The sequence below is a fragment of the Eptesicus fuscus genome, chromosome 4 (assembly GCF_027574615.1).
Source record: "Eptesicus fuscus isolate TK198812 chromosome 4, DD_ASM_mEF_20220401, whole genome shotgun sequence".
Taxonomy (NCBI): domain Eukaryota; kingdom Metazoa; phylum Chordata; class Mammalia; order Chiroptera; family Vespertilionidae; genus Eptesicus; species Eptesicus fuscus.
Genome location: NC_072476.1, coordinates 88,352,250 through 88,372,031, shown reverse-complemented (window position 1 = coordinate 88,372,031; position 19,782 = coordinate 88,352,250). Strand labels below are relative to the sequence as shown.

General features: G+C 45.6%; 1 protein-coding gene across 1 annotated transcript in view; it reads left to right on the top strand.

Annotated features, from left to right (window-relative positions):
• The window catches only part of PDZD2 (PDZ domain containing 2), a 115,684-nt gene that overhangs the window by 42,104 nt on the left and 53,798 nt on the right, over nucleotides 1-19,782 (top strand). The window contains exons 3-5 of the mRNA XM_054714352.1: nucleotides 4,981-5,123; nucleotides 8,281-8,413; nucleotides 10,058-10,213. Of these exons, the coding sequence (XP_054570327.1) occupies nucleotides 4,981-5,123; nucleotides 8,281-8,413; nucleotides 10,058-10,213 (432 nt within the window). The remainder of the gene's footprint in view (nucleotides 1-4,980; nucleotides 5,124-8,280; nucleotides 8,414-10,057; nucleotides 10,214-19,782) is intronic.

Sequence of the window (19,782 nt, the reverse complement as noted above, 5' to 3'; positions counted from 1 at the left end):
ATAAAGGCGCCCAAAAGCACCAGGCCTGAGAGATGGACCCGAGTTCCAGCCCAGCTCTCTGGGTGCCGTGTCCTTTCTCTGAGCTTCCACCTTCTCACCTCAGCATTTTGGTCTGATGACTAAGGGATGGCAGCTTTGACATTATGATCACACATTTCTTCATAGCTTACAGACTATTCTAAATAAGAAGGGAGAATCAAGCAGTCTCAGAATAGGATTATAATCAGAGCCAGAGTATTTACTGCAGTGAAATTCTAGTTGGGTGATGTGTCTTCTCACATTTGGGGCAAAGATGCTGTTGTAAAATGTATTTTTGGTTCCAGAAGAAGATGAGGTCATTTAAATGCTGCCGAGACAGCTCCCTTTAATGTGCCAACCTGTTTGGTAAACAAACCCCCTTGTTTGCCTCCATGAAGAGGTGCACGTGTATGCTCACACAGTCCTTGGCGCTCAATAGGAAAGGTAGCCCTCTGGTGGCATTCGCGCAGGAGTCCACAGCGTCCAATTTTGTGGTTTGGCTTTTTCTCACCAGGCTGACAAAGTCTCGTTGCCCTTTAAGCCCACGTGAAGGGAACCGCAGCCTGAGCCATCTGTCTAGACGGGATCTGTTTCAGAACTCAGTCGTGTCTACAACTGGATCAGTGTTCACACGCTGAACATTGGCAAACACGCAGGTCTCGCATCTGAGCCAGCCTCTTAATGTCAGTCTCAATAACTTCTGAAGAACTGTAAGATTTGTGGATAAACATCTTAGAACTGTTAATTTCATGGCACTTATGCATATTGTTATGTGTGAGGCGCTGTTTGAGTTGTTATAGAGAACCCATTGGTAAATGAGAGACAAGGTTCCCTTGGCATTTATCACATAGAAGGAGCCACAAGCAATAAATAAGCAAATAAACAAATGAGAGAGTTAGATGGTGATGAGTTCTATAAATGAAATAAAACAGGGTGAAGTGAAAGGTGGTGGCTGGGCAGTGTCGTGGGTGGGGGGCTAACTGATACTGGATACTAGCAAAGACCTCATTAAAGAGACAATGTTTGAGCTGAAGAGTGTCAAGAAAAGGTAGCCCTGGAAATCTGGGAGCAGGATGTTCCCAGGGAGCAGCCAGCACGTGCAACTGCCCTAAGGCAAGGATGATAATGTTCCAGGAGCAGAGAAACTGAAGCACAGTGAGTGACGGGTAGAGCCTAGGAGTGGCTCAGGAGATGTGGGCAGGGCTAGATTACAAAGAGTGGTGTATGCCATCATCAGGAGCTGGTCGCATTCTAAGGGAGCTGTTGAAAGGTTTAAGCTGAGTGCATCATGAGTTTTGTGGGGTTTTTTGAAGTTCACCCTAGTTGTGTAATGGAGAGTAGTTGGGTTGTAGGAGGTGAAGAATTAAAAAGAAAGACCAGACTGGAGACTATTGTGATAACCCAAGGTAAAGATGCTCTGGCTTTGACAGGATGGTAGCAGGGAAGAGGGACAGAAGGAGATGGATGTGGGTTTATTTTGCAAGTAGAGCTTGAAGATCTTGCTCATGGTTTGGGTTAGGCAGTAGAAGTAGGAATCAAAGATAACTTGTGGGCTTTTGGGTTGTGTATCCTGTTTATCTTGAGTAGTTGATAGTATTTTTCCCATTGAGATAGGAAAGTCAGGAGTGGGGGAGGAGAATCCTGTTTTGACCACACTGAAGTGTGTATAAGATATGCAAGAGGAACTGTAAGGAGGCAGTAATAATATTAATAATACTTAATATTATCATATTTAAGTTGGCCAGTTGGTGTTTGGCCAATACCAGCTTTTGCCAAATAAACTTCAAACACTGACTTTATTTTTAACTGAGCACTGAGTTCATCTATAGGCAGATAAATTTAATGCCATACTGACAGTTGTACAATTGAGACTGATAACATCTGCCTCTTCCTGTCTGTGCCTTCCTTTGTGTACCTCTGAACTCCTGATTAGATGACCAAGAAATTCCAAGGCAAGGAAACTTGCATTGCTTTCTGTGACCTCTCTCCTTAGAGTTCCTACTTTCAATTATTGAAAAACAAAATAGCCCAAGCCGGTTTGGCTCAGTAGATAGAGTGTCAATCTGTGGACTGAAGGGTCCTGGGTTTGATTCCGGTCAAGGCTACGTGCCCAGGTTGCAGGCTCGATGCCCAGTGGAAGGCCTGCAGGAGGCAGCCAATCAATGATTCTCTCTCCATCATTGATGCTTCTATCTCTCTCTCCCTCTCCTCTCCTCTCTGAAATCAATAAAAATATTTTTTAATTCAAAAAAAATAATTTAAAATAAACAAAATATGTATTGGATAAAAGGATGAGAGGTGGTGTGTTTCTTGACTGATATATCTGGAGACTAGGTTACAAACTGGTCTTTTCTGCCCTCTGAAGCCATTTTTATTAGACATGTATTTTATTTTGCTTTTAACTCATGTGTTTTGGGCAGGGGCAGGAGTATGGAGTGGGGGTGTGAAGTGGGTGTGTGGGCACGTTTGACAAAAATTGTGTTTAACTTTCTGTCAAGGATACATTAAGCTATTATTCTTTCCCAGTTAGCATAGTTTTGCATGTTTCTTATCACAAGTCCTATTTCTGAAAGGATTTAAAAATCTAATATTGTCAGACCATCTATGAGGCATACCTAACGTGTTCTTAAACACGTTAACAAAAGAACAGTAGGGAAGGGGAAATGGTGGTGTAACTAGTAGTGGGGATGGGTAGGCTTTTACTAATTTGAGCTAAAACCAAATGAGTTTTCATATTTCTAGACTCTAATAGTGGTCCCCGTGGCTCTTGGGAAAGAGTTCCATGGCTTTTCCTACTGAGAGAGGGCGAAGCACTGTCCTACATCTTTAAGACTCCGGGAGCCATTGGCATATCTTCCAAGGAAAAAGCAAATCAGGCCACTGTCTACTCTAGTTTCTCATCTGCATCATGAGGCCCAGGGAGGCAGCCACAGGCTGAACCATGTGCTGGTGTGGGATGCCCAGCGAGCCAGGACAACAGAGAACCAGAGTGTCCCTGAATTTGTTCCCTCTGGGGCCATCCATCTGATAGGCCACAGGCTCTCATGGCCTGGAAGTGTTGAAAGTAGCACTGATTCTCAAGGATGTTTCTTGAATCAGTGGAGCTAAGTGAGACATTGAGGGCCAGGGAGGCTGTTTCTGAATGGGGAAGAGAGAAAGGTGTTCCAGAGGTCAGAGGCAACAAACCAAAAACTGTGGAATCCTAAGTGAGCCGATGGGATGATATAGAGATTGTTGACAAGTTCATGAACTGCTGTGGTAAGCCAGTGACTTCTGAAGTTACATTTGGCCAGACAGGCTTCGTGTGTCTGTGGTGAGCGGATGAAGGAGACAGTTGGCACCCACTGCATGTTGCTGGGGTAATGGAGCCCCACTGAGCAGCACTAGAAAAAGTTAGGATCCAACAGGTCTCTGTCTGGTAATAATTTCCCCAGACATTCCTATTGCTGCACATCAGTGACCATTCAACATCTGTTTTTTTTACTATTGCATAAAGTTTCATTTTAGTTTCTGACAGTATGCATTTCAGATTTTCTGAATGCTTCACATTCCTTCTCTTTTGCCAGCAGCTTGAATGGGCAGATTGCCTATTTCTAGGGGGATGATGGCTTTGTCCATAGGGGACCTTACTAATGGTTCCATTGGACCTTCATGATGGATGAAGAAAGCAGATGAAGAATGCATTGGGACCCATACCCATGTGTCTAGAGCTAAAAAGAACTGTAGGTGTGAGCCCAAATAAGACTCAGAATAGACCACTTGGGCAGGTTTTGCTTTCTTTTCTCGGAATAGCTAAGTAGCTGAGGGAACTCAAACACTTTGCAGTGGGAATATGTTAGTGTCCTTGGAGTGAAATGGGAAGTCTATGGGAAATGAACTGAATCAGAAAGGCTAAGTGATTCTCAGAGATGTTTCTTGAATCAGTGGAGCTAAGTGAGACGTTGAGGGCCAGGGAGGCTGTTTCTGAATGGGGAAGAGAGAAAGGTGTTCCAGAGGTTGTGGTCCAGAGGACTTAGAGACATTTACTCATTTTTTAAAGAGGATAAATGTTTGTGAGTTGAATTTTTTAATGTATTGAAAGAGTGTATATACCAATGTCTGTAGAAGTCGATAACAAATTCATCAACTAATTTACTGTTTTGGTTTCTCCTACCAAAGATCTCATTTATATGTTCTAAGGAAGTTTTAGATTCAATTCAATGTGATATGTTTAACATATATGCAGATTTTACTACTATAAGTAATACTTGATTACCTATCAACATTTATTATGTACCTAGAATGGGGAACTAGATGTTGAGATCATTGCCGCCTATTTCCATAAATATCTCATTTAACCTTAATAATAAACCTGAAATATTAATAATTATCCCCACTTTAGAGGCAAGGAAACTGATGTTTTTAGGCATCAGGTGACTTTCAGAAGTACTAAGCTTCAGAGCTGGGCTCAATGTAGCGGAAGTCTCCTGGCGCCAGGACCTAGCTTGTCTCCCTTTCATCTTCCCTTATTAATTACTAGCTGTGTGCACAGTGGTATCTGGGTTTCAGGCACAAGCAGCTTCACTTAATAGAATCCTGCTCAGGGAATTCAATAATCAGTCTTGCTGTACTGTCTAGTATCATAGCCGCTAGCCATTAAATAGGTGGCTATTTAAATTAAATGAAGTTTAAAATTCATTGTGTCAGTTGCCTCTCACATTTCAAGCACTGAATAGCCACCTGTGGCTGGGACTCCACGTTGGATGGTGCAAACATAGGCCATTCCCATCATCAGAGAACATTCTATTGGACAGCACTGCCAGCGAGACTTGTTCTAATCCACAGCATTTTGTCTCCTGTGGTCACCTGCGATATCTGTTGAAAAGTGATGAGTATTAGACCTGATCCAACAGCTCCCCTCTCCTGCGTCAGTGCTGTGCATCTGTCTGTGTACTTCATTGTGTGCTCACTTTTTCTTCCAAGGAGGAAGTTGGCCGGATATGGAAGCTGGAACTGCTTAAAGAATCAGATGGGCTGGGAATTCAGGTTAGTGGAGGCCGAGGATCAAAGCGCTCACCTCACGCTATCGTTGTCACTCAAGTGAAGGAAGGAGGTGCCGCTCACAGGTGACTAGTTAACTCTCTTCCTTTCTCTTTCTTCTTATCCTCTCCCTTCCCTGCCCCTGGGCCCTGGGACTTCCACTTGGTCAAAGCACTAGCCATTACAGTTCACAAGGGTTATGCTGGAGCACAGAGGGACATCAGACCTGAGTGGTTCTATTTAAACCTATCTCTGAGCATAGGAAGTGGCTAGTTGCTGGGGTTGTTGTAGGCTCCCCAAACCATCAAGGAGAAATGCGATTTCTTTCTAGTCCACTTTGAGTTTCAAGCAAATGTTACTTATCCTAACTTTTGGATGCCAGTCATATGTGGTTTCTTATCAAGACTGTGCCAGATAACAGAATACCACATCCTGACATCCTGATTTCCAGAAGACAGTGACTAATGACGTGGGAAAGTGATTGGTTTTAAATACGACCACAGTTCACGTGTGGTGTCAGGATTCTACACACACTCATATACTCGTATCTCTGTCCTGCAAATGTGAAGGCGGAAAAGTAAATGTGAACCTTTCTCCTTGTGACCTGAAAAAAATTCATTCCTCAGAACTTTTCCAATCTGAACAATTATCTGAAATAGGAAGAGAGACAGTGCTTAGGCAGAGGTCGTACAAAAAAAAAAAGGAAATCCTGTTGAAATTACAGGGATGTAGCGGTCCCCAAATTTAAGGCATGCCCTTGGCCATGCTAGCTAATTGCTACCCTGTACAGTAAATCCTCACTTAACATCGACAGGTGCTGCAACTTTAAGCAGAACAATGTATAACAAACCAGTTTTACCATAGGCTAACTGATATAAACAAGTGTTAAGTTCTTACAGCACCTCGTAACATTTCAATGAAACGATGTTGAATGAAATGTTATTCAAGGACCTGCTGTACATAGGGCATCTACTGTTTGCAAGGCACAGTGGGGTATGTGCATGTTGCATGCCCACATGTATACAATAGGCATATAGCGTTTCACTGGTGAGAAAGGTGAATGTAGTGTTCTGGAATTTGTATTGGTTGGGCCAGATACCCTGATAATGAGGGAGATATGGCAAACCCAAGCAGTACTGGCCTGCCCAAGGTCAAGAGGGCACTCAGAAGTAGATCTCTTGAGGTGGAGTTGAAGGAGCTGAAGGTTATTTAGTCTTAAAGAATGGAAAACTAACGAGAGAACCAGGGTACAGACTAACAAAGTGTTTCCTGCTCATCAGTCCTCTAACTAGAAAGTAGGCTAATGACTAAAGTAGAGATAAGATTAACTACACTTGTCATTTATCTGTGTGACAGTATTTATTGAAGAATGAAGCTCATTTTTATCCAGGAGAGCATCATTAAACTTCCCAAATGATGTATGCTTTAAGTAACTCCCATCGGGTAGCCGTTTTCTCACTAATCCTAGGTCTTAGGTTCTAGTCTGTCTTTGGAAAGTTGGCAATTAGGAAATTCCTCTGCCCAGAGATAAGCTTACATAGAGCTGTTCTTGTCTGTTTTCTCTGTGAGCTGTTTATAGTGGGTTTCTCATTTCTTTTCACCCTTAGCCGGGAGTTGTGTGTGTGTCTCTATCTGCCTCTGGGGTGTATAGTTCACACGTGGGCATTCTGGTCAGTAACAGGAGAGCAAGATGGGATGAAAGAGGGAAACAAAGGGATGGGAACAGGGATGATCTCGGTGGTGCTGTGGTTAAGTCAACCCGGGGACACTGGCCAAAACCATTGGATTCTTCTTAATTCCAGAATCCCTGTCCTCCAGAGTGGCCCACCACACACCTCCCTGAGGGTCCAGGTGTGCGTCCTCTGTGGTTGGTGTTGTGCTTGCTCTGTTCCCCTTCTCTCTCCATTCTAAGCAACTAGTGGGGTCCTTGGCATTTTTCCACCTTAGGGGTGTTTGAAGGACAGAAGCAGAGGCAGTTGAAAGTCTCAGGTGCCCCTTGTCCTCCTTCTTTTAAAGCCTGAATTCGTAGAAAAGAGTATGATGCGAGCCCTAGAGGATGGAAAGAAACTGGTGAGGGAGGGAAGAGTGGAAGGAAGTTGGCTGATTTGTTGAAAGGAAACAATGGAGCAAAGGTCCACAGATTGAAGAGAAGCAGACTTGGGTGGGTATGGGACTATGGGAGACATGCATGTGTCCCAGGGTGTACCCCGGGTGCTAATACAACGCCCACAGAGGGGATGGTGGAACCCTAGGCTTAGAGTTTCTCAGCTTCACAAGATTTCCTGTCCCTTATTTAGCAATGAAGATGAAAAATGTCAGGCTCCTTTGGGATCATGGGAGACCAGACCCTTGGGGGGCTCAGTTGGAACCCATGAGACTGTTGATGCACCATGAAAGGGCCTGCCTAACCCTCTGGCAGAGTGTTCCTCCCAGACCCTTGACTCACCCTAGGGGAGCCAGTTCCCATGACAACTGTGCCCCTGCCAGCCCAAGGAAGAAAGCTCTGAGTCAGCTGTAATTTAATTGAAAGAAAAGAAAGAAGCGGAATGTTTGTACACCTACGTTTGTGAACCAGTCTGATACCTGCAATGGCAATAGATTAGTTTCTTCATTTTTGTGTTCATCCTTCTGCTGATGAAGCTTGGCTCTAGGGCAGGATGAAAAGGAGCTGAGAGACTTTATCCTCAAGGCCCTACAACCCTGTGGGCAGGGGGAGATGGACAGACACATGCAGTGTGGTGTCCCAGGTGCCACAGAGGAAATCTGGCCAGGGGCATGCCACCTGGAAGAAAGAGGGCATGGGTTAGGGAATGATGCCTTTACTCTCTTTGCACTCAGCTCAATGAAACACTAATGACTGAGTCCGAGGGAAGGATGGCAAATAGGATTAAGAATGACTTGACTCTCCTAAAACCTTCAGGTCTGGCTTCCTCTGTCATGGTCTCCACTGAAATGGGACATTTCATTGGCATTAATGCCAGGTTACATGGTGGTAACTTCCAAACGTGCCTGTTAGGAGGTGACCACCTAAGATGATGGAGCATACTCCTCTCAATGGGAACCTGGACTGAGCCAGACCAAAGAATAAAGCACTCCCAACCCAATACTTCTAGTTGCCCCTGTCTCCTCTTTAGCCTGATTTTAACTGTTTCCTGTCACCACCCTCCTGGCTCCAGTACAATGTCCCTTCTCAGGCCCAGGATGTCTTGATAAGGGAGTTTTCTCCCATCTCTGTTTCCTCAGGGATGGCAGACTGTCCTTAGGAGATGAGCTGCTGGTCATCAATGGTCACTTACTGGTCGGGCTGTCCCACGAGGAAGCTGTGGCCATCCTTCGCTCAGCCACTGGAATGGTTCAGCTGGTTGTGGCCAGCAAGGTAGGTAATTTTGTGCTTTTTTAATATTTCCAATGGTGATGTGAACTTGGAGACCTCCCCAAGCACTATTCACTGTGGTGGGGGGTAGGGGGGCAAATGCAGGAGGCAGCCAATCAATGATGTTTCTCTCTCATCAATGTTTCTATCTCTCTCTCTAAAAATCAATTAAAAAAACAAACAACGGGTTTGCTCGCTACACCTGGACTATGAGCAAGGCTGTAGTGAAAGAAAAGGAACGGAAAAAGAAAATTCCCTGCACTGAAGGAGTATATCCATGGGGTTAATTTACTGAATCCACAGATTCATATTTAGGGAATGTTTAAGCCCTCTCATGTATTCAAAATTCATCCTGGTTTTATGAAATGTGATTAGGGATGGAGGAGTTTTAAAAAATTTACCTGTTCTTCTTTCTTCTTAGAAAATACTGACAAGAACTCTCTAAAAACCAGAGACCAGCAAACCCCCCAAAGTTGGGAAAGTTTTTCCCATTCAACTTCAAAGGGTGAATAGAACTGAGACTCAAAAGCAAGATAATAGTGAGCAGTGAAGCCCCCTTATAGGTCTGACCTTAATGGAGTCTGGTTCCATGTATTTTCATTGACCTTGAAAAGTTGTTCAAGGGCTGCATTTATTGCAAAGACATCATCCATCTCCACTTTGGCATTGAGATTCAATAAACAATTGGATCTCTCTCATGAACATAGTGAGATGAGCAGAGGGGAGAGGAGGATACAGTGGGTATTTGAGCTCTGTGCTAGACCTGGTGCCACAGTGATGAGCAGAAATGGTGTTCAGTTTGGGGAACTCTCGGACAAGTCGGGGAGATAGACAGGTCATGCACTGCAAGGCAATAACAGAAACAGTAAAGGACATTAGAGGAAAAAAGGGGAGTGGAAGGCCTCCTGATGGGATCCAGGAAGGCCTGCGGGAAAGGGTACTCACGCTTCGCCCAAGTAAGCCTTAGTCATGAGAGGATGGGTGGTCTAGGCTGAGAGGGCTGCTGGTAGAAAAGGCAATAATAGGGCCAGAGGCAACCTGGGCGTTTGGAAGTCAATGTGGCTGGAATGGAAGGAAAGATGGTGGGAGATGAGTTTGGAGAGCTGGGCAGAGGCCAGATCTCTAAGATGCTATCCTCTCAATGAAGGATTTAAACTGTATCCCGAAAGCAAGACAGGGGAGGGCATCAGAGGATCACAAGTTCAAGGATGTTAGATTAACCATAGAAACATTCATCTAGGAAACACAGATTCTCCCCAGCCGTAGGCAGCTGCCTAGGTTGCCTTGTACCTAGGTAAGTGTTACACTGCTGGGAGAACAGCAGCCGGAAGCTGGCTGGCATCCTGGGCCTGGTTCCTACCAACTCTGTTGTTAACTATACCAGGATGCCCGCATAATTAAAAAAGAAAAGAAAGAAAAGAAAAGAAACACAGATTCTTCAGGGGGGGAAATGATTTGGGTTGAAATTGGGTGCACACCCCTGACATTTGAGGTAACCTTGCAAACCTGGAAGTGTGGAACCTACGTTCCATATAGTGTTCAGGTTGGAAGCATGTGACCACCCCTAGCAGACTCTGCTGGTTTTCTTTGACCTTGACTTGAAACTGCTGGTGCCATCGTGTAATTCATAGACCTTTGTTCCCGTAGGAAACCTCTGCAGAGGACCTCCTGAGGTTAACGTCTAAGAGTTTGCCTGATCTGACTAGCTCGGTAGAGGACGTATCCTCTTGGACTGACAACGAAGACCAGGAGCCAGACGGGGAAGAGGACGAAGGAACTGGCCCGTCCTCCATCCAGGGAGCTGTAAGTGCCTGCAGTTTCCCATTGGCTCTGCTGAAGATGGAGTGCTGGGGTCAGGGATAAAAGCCTGAGATAGTATGATAGGGACCAGGCCGGCAAAGGACCATGGTTGCATTCTTTTTCTTTCTTTATTTTTATGTCAGAATCTTTCAGAAAGATCTATGAGGATAAGGCTTTTCATTTAAGGAAAAAACATTGAAACCGGAAACACAATAAGAGAGCAACTGGGTGTTAAGTTCAGTGAGTATATCAATTGGTAGGATGATTAATAATATATACAAGGATTTTATTGCTACTCTTGATAGAGTGTTTGAAAACGATTGTTTGTGAACTTAAACTTAGACTGAGTGATTTTTGGTTGAAAGTGGAATGTTAAAATAACACCATACTCGTTCATGCAAAGTTGAATAGATAGGTCTTAAATTTTTAATCAAACAAGGACTCTCCATGGCGCGTAGCTCTTCCTTACACAGCCTCGAGCCCTCGTGGTCTACTCTTTAGGCGCTGCCCTGCACAGTCGGGAGGGCTCTCGGTTAACTGTGGCCACTGTGTGGCTCCGTGGTCTCTGCTTTGTATCATTTTCAGTCTAAACTCTCATTAGCCCTCGTTCCCCAACCAGCCCTGAGCAGGGTGCTCCCTTTCTGCCATCTGGAGCCCCTTAGAATTGCTTGGTCAGAGGTTCTCTCCAGGGAGGTTCTTTAAACTTCTGGTAGTACCCAGCTCCCATCATCACCAATGTCATTATCTTTTTTTTTTTTAAAGTTACCAATTAATCACATATGGTTTTATATGCTTATCACTGTAGTTTTTCCAAAGGAATTTCAATGCATTCTGCCCAACACACTTTACTTGGAGAACTTTAGGTGGCCTTTAAATCTCACACCTGCAAGCACAGTGGAGAAACCAGACTGATCCTGCCTTAACACTCCCCTTTCTCCATGCCTTGGAGGCCACCTCACCCCGCTCTGCTTCTGCTCCATAGGGGAGCAGAGCACTCACAGAGGAGGGGACACCGGGCTTCTTCCCTGACTCACCCCCTGTGCCTGAACACTGTCCTTTGTGGGCCATTCTCTTGAGGTCCGGTTTTTCCACCAAGAGAACCGGGCCTGAGACAGAGCCTGCAGGACCAGGAGATGGGCAGCTGGCACAGATATCTTCCGGACGTCACAGTCTGCCCTCGGGACCTTATAAAGATGCTGAACTACTGAAAAAAATATATTTATACAGGGTGTCCCAAAATAATGTATATACACTTTAGCAGCTGATGGCTCAATTTTGGAAATGAAATGTATTTTAATAAATACTGCCTTTATAATTATTCAAAGTATGTGTATACATTTTGGGGGGCACTATATATATGTATACTTTTAGTTCTATGTGTACAATCCAAGACTCTTTGTTTTAGCATTTTTAAGCACTAATGAACCACCTTAAATGAAAGAAACCCGGTGCTGTTTAGGCAACTAGGTTACCAAGCCCTTCATTCCACAGATGAGAGGGATTAAACCTGCTGCCAATTCCACTCAGACACTGACTGGTTTTGCACCTGTACGTGGTGGCGTGCTCCAAGCACTTAGGCCGAGCACGTGTAATACAACCGCGGAGGGCCTGCCAGGAGCCTCCCTGTGATTTATTTTTCATGGCTACAGTACGCAGCAATGAGACTTTCCTTTCAAAGAGCCCCAGCCATGCTTAGGATAAAACCATATGGTGAATATCAAGTTTGAGGAATGAAGGCAGGCAAAAGGGAAACGGGGATGGCGGGTGAAATTCCAGTCATCTGCATGATTGTCAGCCATCTCATGGGGGACGGGGAGGAGGCTGGCAGCAGTGTTAACTAGAAACTTGTTAAAATACAAATCTTCACCTTACAGAGGGGAGGGGGTGACATTCAGCTGGCCGCTCAAGGCCACAGACTTTGCACCCTAAAATCGTGTCCCAGTTTGTCCGTAACCTTGTGAGAAAGGGCCCCGCGCTGTGACTTCCTCGAAGCCGCGACTGGCCACATTGGGCACTATGCCAAGGTGGAGCTGGTTCCTCCAACCCCTGCTGAGATCCCTACAGCTACTCAGAGCTTGAAAAAAAAAAATAGTAGTGCCCAAACTGGCAGCATCCAGCAGCTCACAGTTAAGGAAGCTCTTCCGAATGGTTCGATGGCCTCTGAGGTGTGGATGTGGTTTTCTGTCAGTGAGATCATAGGCAAGCGTGGCATCACTGGCATAATGTTTGAAGATCAATCTTTAACATTTCTTTCTTTTTTTTATTTGTTTATTACTTAAATGTTCTTGGGCCATGAGTATTCAGAATGGTATTTGAATTTTTAGAAAGATACATAAGCCGAAACCGGTTTGGCTCAGTGGATAGAGCGTCGGCCTGCGGACTCAAGGGTCCCGGGTTCGATTCCGGTCAGGGGCATGTACCTTGGTTGCGGGCACATCCCCAGTAGGGGGTGTGCAGGAGGCAGCTGGTCGATGTTTCTCTCTCATCGATGTTTCTAGCTCTCTATCCCTCTCTCTTCCTCTCTGTGAAAAATCAATAAAATATATTAAAAAAAAAAATAAAAAGAAAGATACATAAAAAAAAAAACAAACAAAAAAAACAAAACCTATGACAAATCCGTAGGTCCCACCCGAGACCTGCTGAGTCAGAAACTCTGAGGGTGGCGTCCAGCAGTCCGCTTCTCAGTAAACCTTCCAGGTGGTTGGACTCGGGCTAACGTTTGAAAATGTTAGAGCCCTCCAATAAAATGGCTGTGGCACATGTGTTCTTATTGGCTACTCAAAAAGGGTATCCTTTCTCAAGTGTGAATGATTACAGTTCTTTTCCTTTTTTTTAATGAGATTTTTCAGGGGGAAAACGATCCCTGCTTTGGCCTTCTGAGAGAGAGGCTGCTTTTAAAATGAAGAGAGGAAGGAGAGGTCCATTGTAACAGGGCGTGAAATGGGTGATACCTCGTAAGTGATTAGGAGCCTGTCTCCCTTTTTATATTTTTAACAACAACAGAGTAAGTACTGATTGCCTTTGCAAATCCGCTGTTGCCGAAGCTCAGTGAGGAAGGGTTTGCTTAGCACATCCATCAGCAGACCTGTCTCCGGCTTCCTCTGACATGAGGGAAGCAGTGCTAACATCGTTGGAATCACTCGTTTGGGAAAATCTTGGAGAACTTTGAGGTGATCAGGGTTTAAGCAGGAATAAAGGACCTCAGCTCTCGAAAGGAAAGGAGAGCCAAGCTGGACCTCACGACTCTGTAAGTCTGACACTGGTGTTTGAGTCTTTGTTTGTTGGCAGCATCGAGAGGTGTGAGAACCCGGGTAACAGTCTTCAGGAGAAGTCAGCATCCTCTCGGGTAGATACCTACCCAGATACAGAGAGAAAGGAGAGGCGCTCCTGTGTTGTTTGAATTGAATAATTGATAAAGTGTTCGCTCTAAATGTTTCCAAAAGTGCCTGGGGGTTGAGAACTTGTATTGCAGCATCTGAAAGTATCATTTCGGGTTGAATCAAGCTGCCCTGGATGGGAAGTGGGTGTGAGCTAGATTTTTCTGGTGAATTGAATTTAGAGTTTAATGTAAAGACCAGTGAGCACCAAATGTGTGTAAGCTTGTGATCAGTATTAAAACAGGAAGTTTCCAGCGTCTGACTGACAATCTGATCTTCACAGAGAGAAGCTACTAATGCAGAGAGTCACTGGCAGGACATATTGCATGCTGGGGTCTAGGCATGAAGGATGTGTGTATCTGGGAAGACTTCCTAGAAGAGGTGACACTTAACACAGATTATAGTGATGTGTTTGTTCATGTGACACTTTGGTTAATGTCTTTCTCTATTAGTAAAGGATCCATGGGGGTAGGGCCCACATCAGCTTTGCTCTCTCCTGTATCCAGTGCTCATTGTCAGCTCTCAGTATGTATTATAGGATGGATGGTTGGTTGGACAGGTGGGCAGACAGGTAGATGGTTGCTATAACCTCTGTCATTCCTAATGCACCTGTAGACTCCTCCTCATAAGATTTGGTTGTCTTCCACTGACTTGCCCGTCTTCCCCAGCACACCATGAATTTAAAATGGGCATGACACATAGTAGGTGCTTATTATTTGTGTCTGAAAACTAGAAAGTCTGTCTGCCTTTCCCTTCTGGGCATTTCATCTCAGACACGAATAGCAGTGATGTAGCAATCGTTTCTCCGAGGATAGAATTGGAAGGACAGTGTCTCTTCCTTTGAAGTAGGACATTTGTGGCAGCACCTCATGAACAAATGAGTAGATTTCGTGTTGTTTGATTGGTTAAAATTTGAAACCTGTGAGCAGCTATAAAGATAATTTAGGGCTTGATTTTTAACAAATCAAAATAACGACTAAGGTCGGAACATCCCCAGGGAGTTGGTGAAGTGGGATGTGAGTGAAAAGACAAGGCAGAAGGCACCAGGGAAAGGACCATGGACCTGCCCGTCTCCAAGATGCGGGTTCTGGTGAATCGAGCTACGGTGCCAGAGCTACAAGACCTTGGGGATTAGTTGGTCCAAACTTTGCATTTTATAGGCTAGACATCAGTGGTGAGAGAGAAGACCGCTGAGCTCCGCTAATAGCAAGCTTGTTCCCCGGACAAGTCACACTATGGCTCTAGTCAGCTACGAGGGGAAAGCAGAAAAGAGACAGGAAAGGAAAGGTGAACACACCAAGAAAAGCATTCCCATGATGTAGCTGACCAGCGGACCCCCAGCTTTCCCACTGGAGGGGCCTGTTCGGCAGGTCTGAGTGGGGTGGGGCCCAGGAGACTATTTTCAAAAAGCATCCCAGGCGATCCTGATGCTCACCCACATTTTGAAAAGCAAACCTTTGGGAGGTGGTGGCTGCTGGGGGGAGCAGCAGGTTCAAGCACACCCTCTGTTGGCCGTATGGCAATTTCCATGACACCGTGCAAAGAGACAGGGCTCCTCTTGGCTGAGGACTGCATGAGGCCTAGGGACCTCTATGTGGGTGGTTTTGAGATAAGGGGAGGTTTTAGGCTCCCGACTGCCTCCCTCCTTTCTATAATTTAGGATCGGGGGCACGAGGCCAAGGTGTGTGTGGTGCACGCCGGAAACCTGGAGTCACAGGTCCCCCCAGCCGCACTGGGTCTTTGTGAGCACAGACCTGCTTGCACATCGGGGTTCTCACCACCTCGTTGGACACCCCGGTGCACAGACTGCCGCTGTTGATGCAGAAGCTTATTATCCCAGCACTAGCCCAAAGCTGGCAGCCACGCATACTGACCCCAATTCCCCAATTGTATCTTTTTCTCTCCATTGCCCCCAACTGTGAACTCCCTCCCCATCCCCCTCAAAGTCCCAGACTTCCCCAAGTGGGTCTCGGTTCACTTAGACATTCCTTGAGCCACACTTCCGAGGGCACGGCCGTATAGAAGATGTTGCTTGAAACTCAGTGCTGTATGTCACGTTGCCAGAGCGAGATAAGCAAGACCAGGCTGCAATCACTGCTGGCCAATGAAAATAAGATGTACGCGTGGGGTGGCTTTGGTTTGGCTTGGTTTGGTTTCAGATTTAAGGAGATGAAGTGATTATTTAGATGGGTGGGAGGGGGAATATAAGATAAGAATAATTATTTGGCCTGGATGAATTGCCCAGGAAACTGCTGAGGTTTGAATTAGGCTTATTCCCATGGCACAGTTTCCGGGGCCTGTTCCAACTCGCTACCTGGCTCGGTGCTGCATTTTCATCCGAGCAGTTTGCATTTCTCAAGGAAGTAAACAGCCCATGTGATCTGCATAGAAAAGCAAATGCGGTTCTTCAGCCTCGTGCCGCAGTGGTCTTCCAAGAGGGGTGAGCACCCTGGGGACGGATGGCAGTTTCCACGTGGGGGAAGCCCGTTGGCGTGTGGGAGGAGAGTGCTAGCACTTAATAGAGATGTTCATCTCCTCTGAGATGGTTTTGTGCTTAATCGTGCATGTATGCATCAGTGCGGTAATGTTGGGCTAAAATGGATGGACCTGTGTCGGGAGTGCCTCCTGGCCTCACAGCGCGGAGCATTGTGAAATCCCCTTAGTGTGCAGCCAACTTGTTAGCGTCGTTCAGATTTGAAAATATTCCTGCAAATTTCAGTGAAAATAAAACATGGGCTACTGGAGCATGTAAAAGGTCTCTTTGCCCTCCAATTAATTTATTTTATGCAAATAATACTGTAGAAGTCTTGAAGGGACCTCTCCCTTCAGGGAAGTTACTTCCTGTCCATTACAGGATGCCAGGATGCCTTTCAGCACTGCCCCCTGTTACAAATGCTCCTTCTATGTCACCCCGACGAATATCTGTTTTGGGGGGGAGTTCCAATCTCTAGCTCTCACATAGGAATGTAAAGTAGGATATATTGACTTCAAGGAGAGTGGCAGTTCAGAAATGAAACTGAAATAAAAATGCCTTCTGCCGTAGGCAGAATGATGGCAGTTATACAGGGAAAGCAGTAGGTGTGACTCATTTATGCACCTCTGTCTGAGGTAATAGAGCTAATTCGTTCATGAGCTTCGCTCAGTCTTTAAGAGAACAGGAATCGTTGAGATGTATGTGTCTCTTGAGACTTGAAATAGAGACGGCGCTGATACACAGTCTTACTCTCGTAGGAGAAACAGGATCTCCCCACTTAGTTTCCATTCCAGTTACTGTGCTGGGTTTTTTAAGGCAGATGACGGAGTCACCTCTGGCAGTGCATAGATCAGTTAGACTAACAGGCAATGAGTGCTCAAAACAAAACAACGCACACCTCATCTGAAGACTTCGTGAGCAGTGGGAGGTGTGGAGTTTTTTTGGTATCTTTCTCTTTTTCACCACACCTTACCCAAAATGGTAGTACGCAGCCAAGAACTAAAAACAAAGCAAAATGCAAGAGGAGAGAAGGTGCCCTGTGGAATCCAGGGCAGAAATTTCTCAAAGAAATCGAGCTGCTTAAAATGAAGAGAATTCTCCCCACCCAAGTGTTTGCTTGCCTAGGTCTTTGTTGGCTGTTTGTTTGCTTGGTTTTCCTTGCCCAGCTTTTTACATAAGTGACTGGCTTAGCTCAGTGAATGACATTTGCAGAAAAGGTAAACCAGGCCTCTCCCTTCTGGCTCTTGCTCGGATTTCTTCGCTTGAAATGACTTTCCCTCCGCTCCTGACTGGGACTCGGAAGCCCCCTCATTCCTCGAAGAGACTTTCCTAATTGATCAGCCTTCTGTCGTCTCAACTTTCTCTGATTGCCAATCTCATTTGTCATCTGTCCCATTTTAGCACTTAAAAATCAGAAAGACACCTCCTAATTTATATAAATGGGTAAGGTAGCTAAATTTTTCAAACTGTGCTGGTAACACTGTTGTTCCAAATTTATTTCCCCTAGAAACATGTGTTCATAAATATTTGTGAAATTATCTTGTAAGCTAGTGGTGGCAAGTAGATGGCCTGTATCTCATACACACACCACCACCACCACCACCACCACCCACCACCCCCACCCACCCCCTTCAGCTCCCAGAGCACACATTTCTAATGCTTCCTAACACTCTTCCCACTGATACCAGATACACCCTCAGAAGTTGATAAGCTGGCATTCAGGTACCCACAACCAGGCTTAGTATGAATCAACACAGGACTCAGCCAGTTTGACTTTGCCACCATGTGAGCCGGGTGCTTTGGGGGATACAAAGACACAACACACAGTCTTCCTCTCTTGTAGTAATGTATTATATTCCATAATGAATTACGTTTCTTTCTGTATTTTTCATATTCCCCTGTTCTGTGCAATAAATTCTTAGGAGCCATATGCTGTATAGCAGCAGTTGCCAACTGGTGGTCCGTGGACCACTGGTGGTCCATGAGGTCCGAAAGGTTGGGGACCGCTGCTATATAGGACCTAAAGGAGGGTTATCTTATTCCTTCCAGGGACCAGGGAGGGTGCAGAGGATGGGGTGTTTGACTATTCCATGGGGTTTCCACAGGAACACCCACTAAATGGGTGACATTCTAGAGCAGAAAAATAACATGTACAGTGGTCCACCAGTAGAAACATTTAAAGCCTGTTCAAGGATCAACAAATAGTCTATTAAGTGCAAATGTTTAGCCCGTGCTTTTAGTTCCAGACTAAGGAATTATGGCTTATTTTGCAGGTACTGTGACTCATTGATGGCTTTACATTGAGTGACAGAGCTTTTGAGGGCCCCAGTTTTTGTTTTAAGGTCCCTGCAGTGGTGAGCTAGATGAAGACTAGACTCGAGGTGGAGAGGTGGGTTTGGAAGTCTTTAGCCTAAAATCAGCCACAGCTTGGATGGAGGGAGAGGGGCCATGCAGATGGGAAGTTGGGAAGCAGCGTGGTAACTGGTCAGTGGAGGAAGGGAGCGGGGCCCATTGCCAGTGGGCGTGCTGGGTCTTGGGCTTGCCACTTGGCGAGCCAAGGGCTCCGTGGTGGTAGAGAAGGAGGAAATGACTTTTCTTCTCACTTTTTTTTTTTTTTAAATTCAGAAGGCAGGGATGAGTCTAAGCAGTATTTACCTTTGAACCCTCCAGCCTCCGGTTATCCGCTCCTCCTCACTTGCTGGCCCCCCTCTTCACAGGTTGCCTGGATCCTAGTACCCTCATACTGTTCTAAACTCCTACTGTGGTACCCACAGCCTCTCTATCCCCTAAGGTTCCGGGCTCCCAAGCAGCCTCTCCTCCAAGTCATTTTCTCCCCTGCACCCCCTGTACCACCACCAACAAAAAGACCACAATACAAACAAAATCCTTCCCATTTCTCTGAGGCCCTCTATTTGTGAGTACACCAATCTGATTAAAGCAAAGATACTTAGCAAAATCTGTGAATTTTAAAAAGAGGATCCTCGTCTTTTCAAATGAGTTTCTTATGGGTATCTTTTAAAAATGAAATTGAAAGTATAATTCCCAAAGCCTGGATGGCAAAGCTGTTTTTAGAGGAAATACCTCGGTAGACCAGTAAGCCTCCCTCCGGTAGCAGCTTCCTGAAGACGTCTGTACTTGTCAGTGCCTTCCCTTCAGCGAGTTCAATTACGGTTCCTAAAAACTCTCCCGTTTGTTTGCAGTGACCTCGGATAGGGATGGGTAGATGAGGGCATGAGCCATTCCTGTAAATGAGAGGTTGGCAATTGTAAAGCTCAGATTGTTAACATTTCAGGCTCCGCTGGCCGGACAGCATCTGTGAACTCCCTGATGTGGGGCCTAGTGCAAAAGCAGCCACAGGCAATAAGTAAACTCATGACCATGACTGTGTTCTAATAAAACTTTACACAAACAGGTATTGGGCCAGATTTGGCTCCCGGGCAGCCCTTTGCCAACCTCTGCTGTCCATGATCACGTGTGAGCCTGAGACAGCCTCTTATTACTGCTGCCCATGTGGCCTCCACAGGCTCATCTCAGCTTCCCAGGCACTTGCTTCACCAACTACAGGCCTTTAGAAATATCTCCCAGAAAATCGGCATGAACCCGACACCACTCCTGGAAAAGGCAGAATTCAGAGTGCAGCTCGTGTTGGTCTGGAAAAGGCAGCAGAAGGCCTTAGGGAAGACTGCCTGGAACTTCAACAGCAGCCCACAATTTAACCAGTG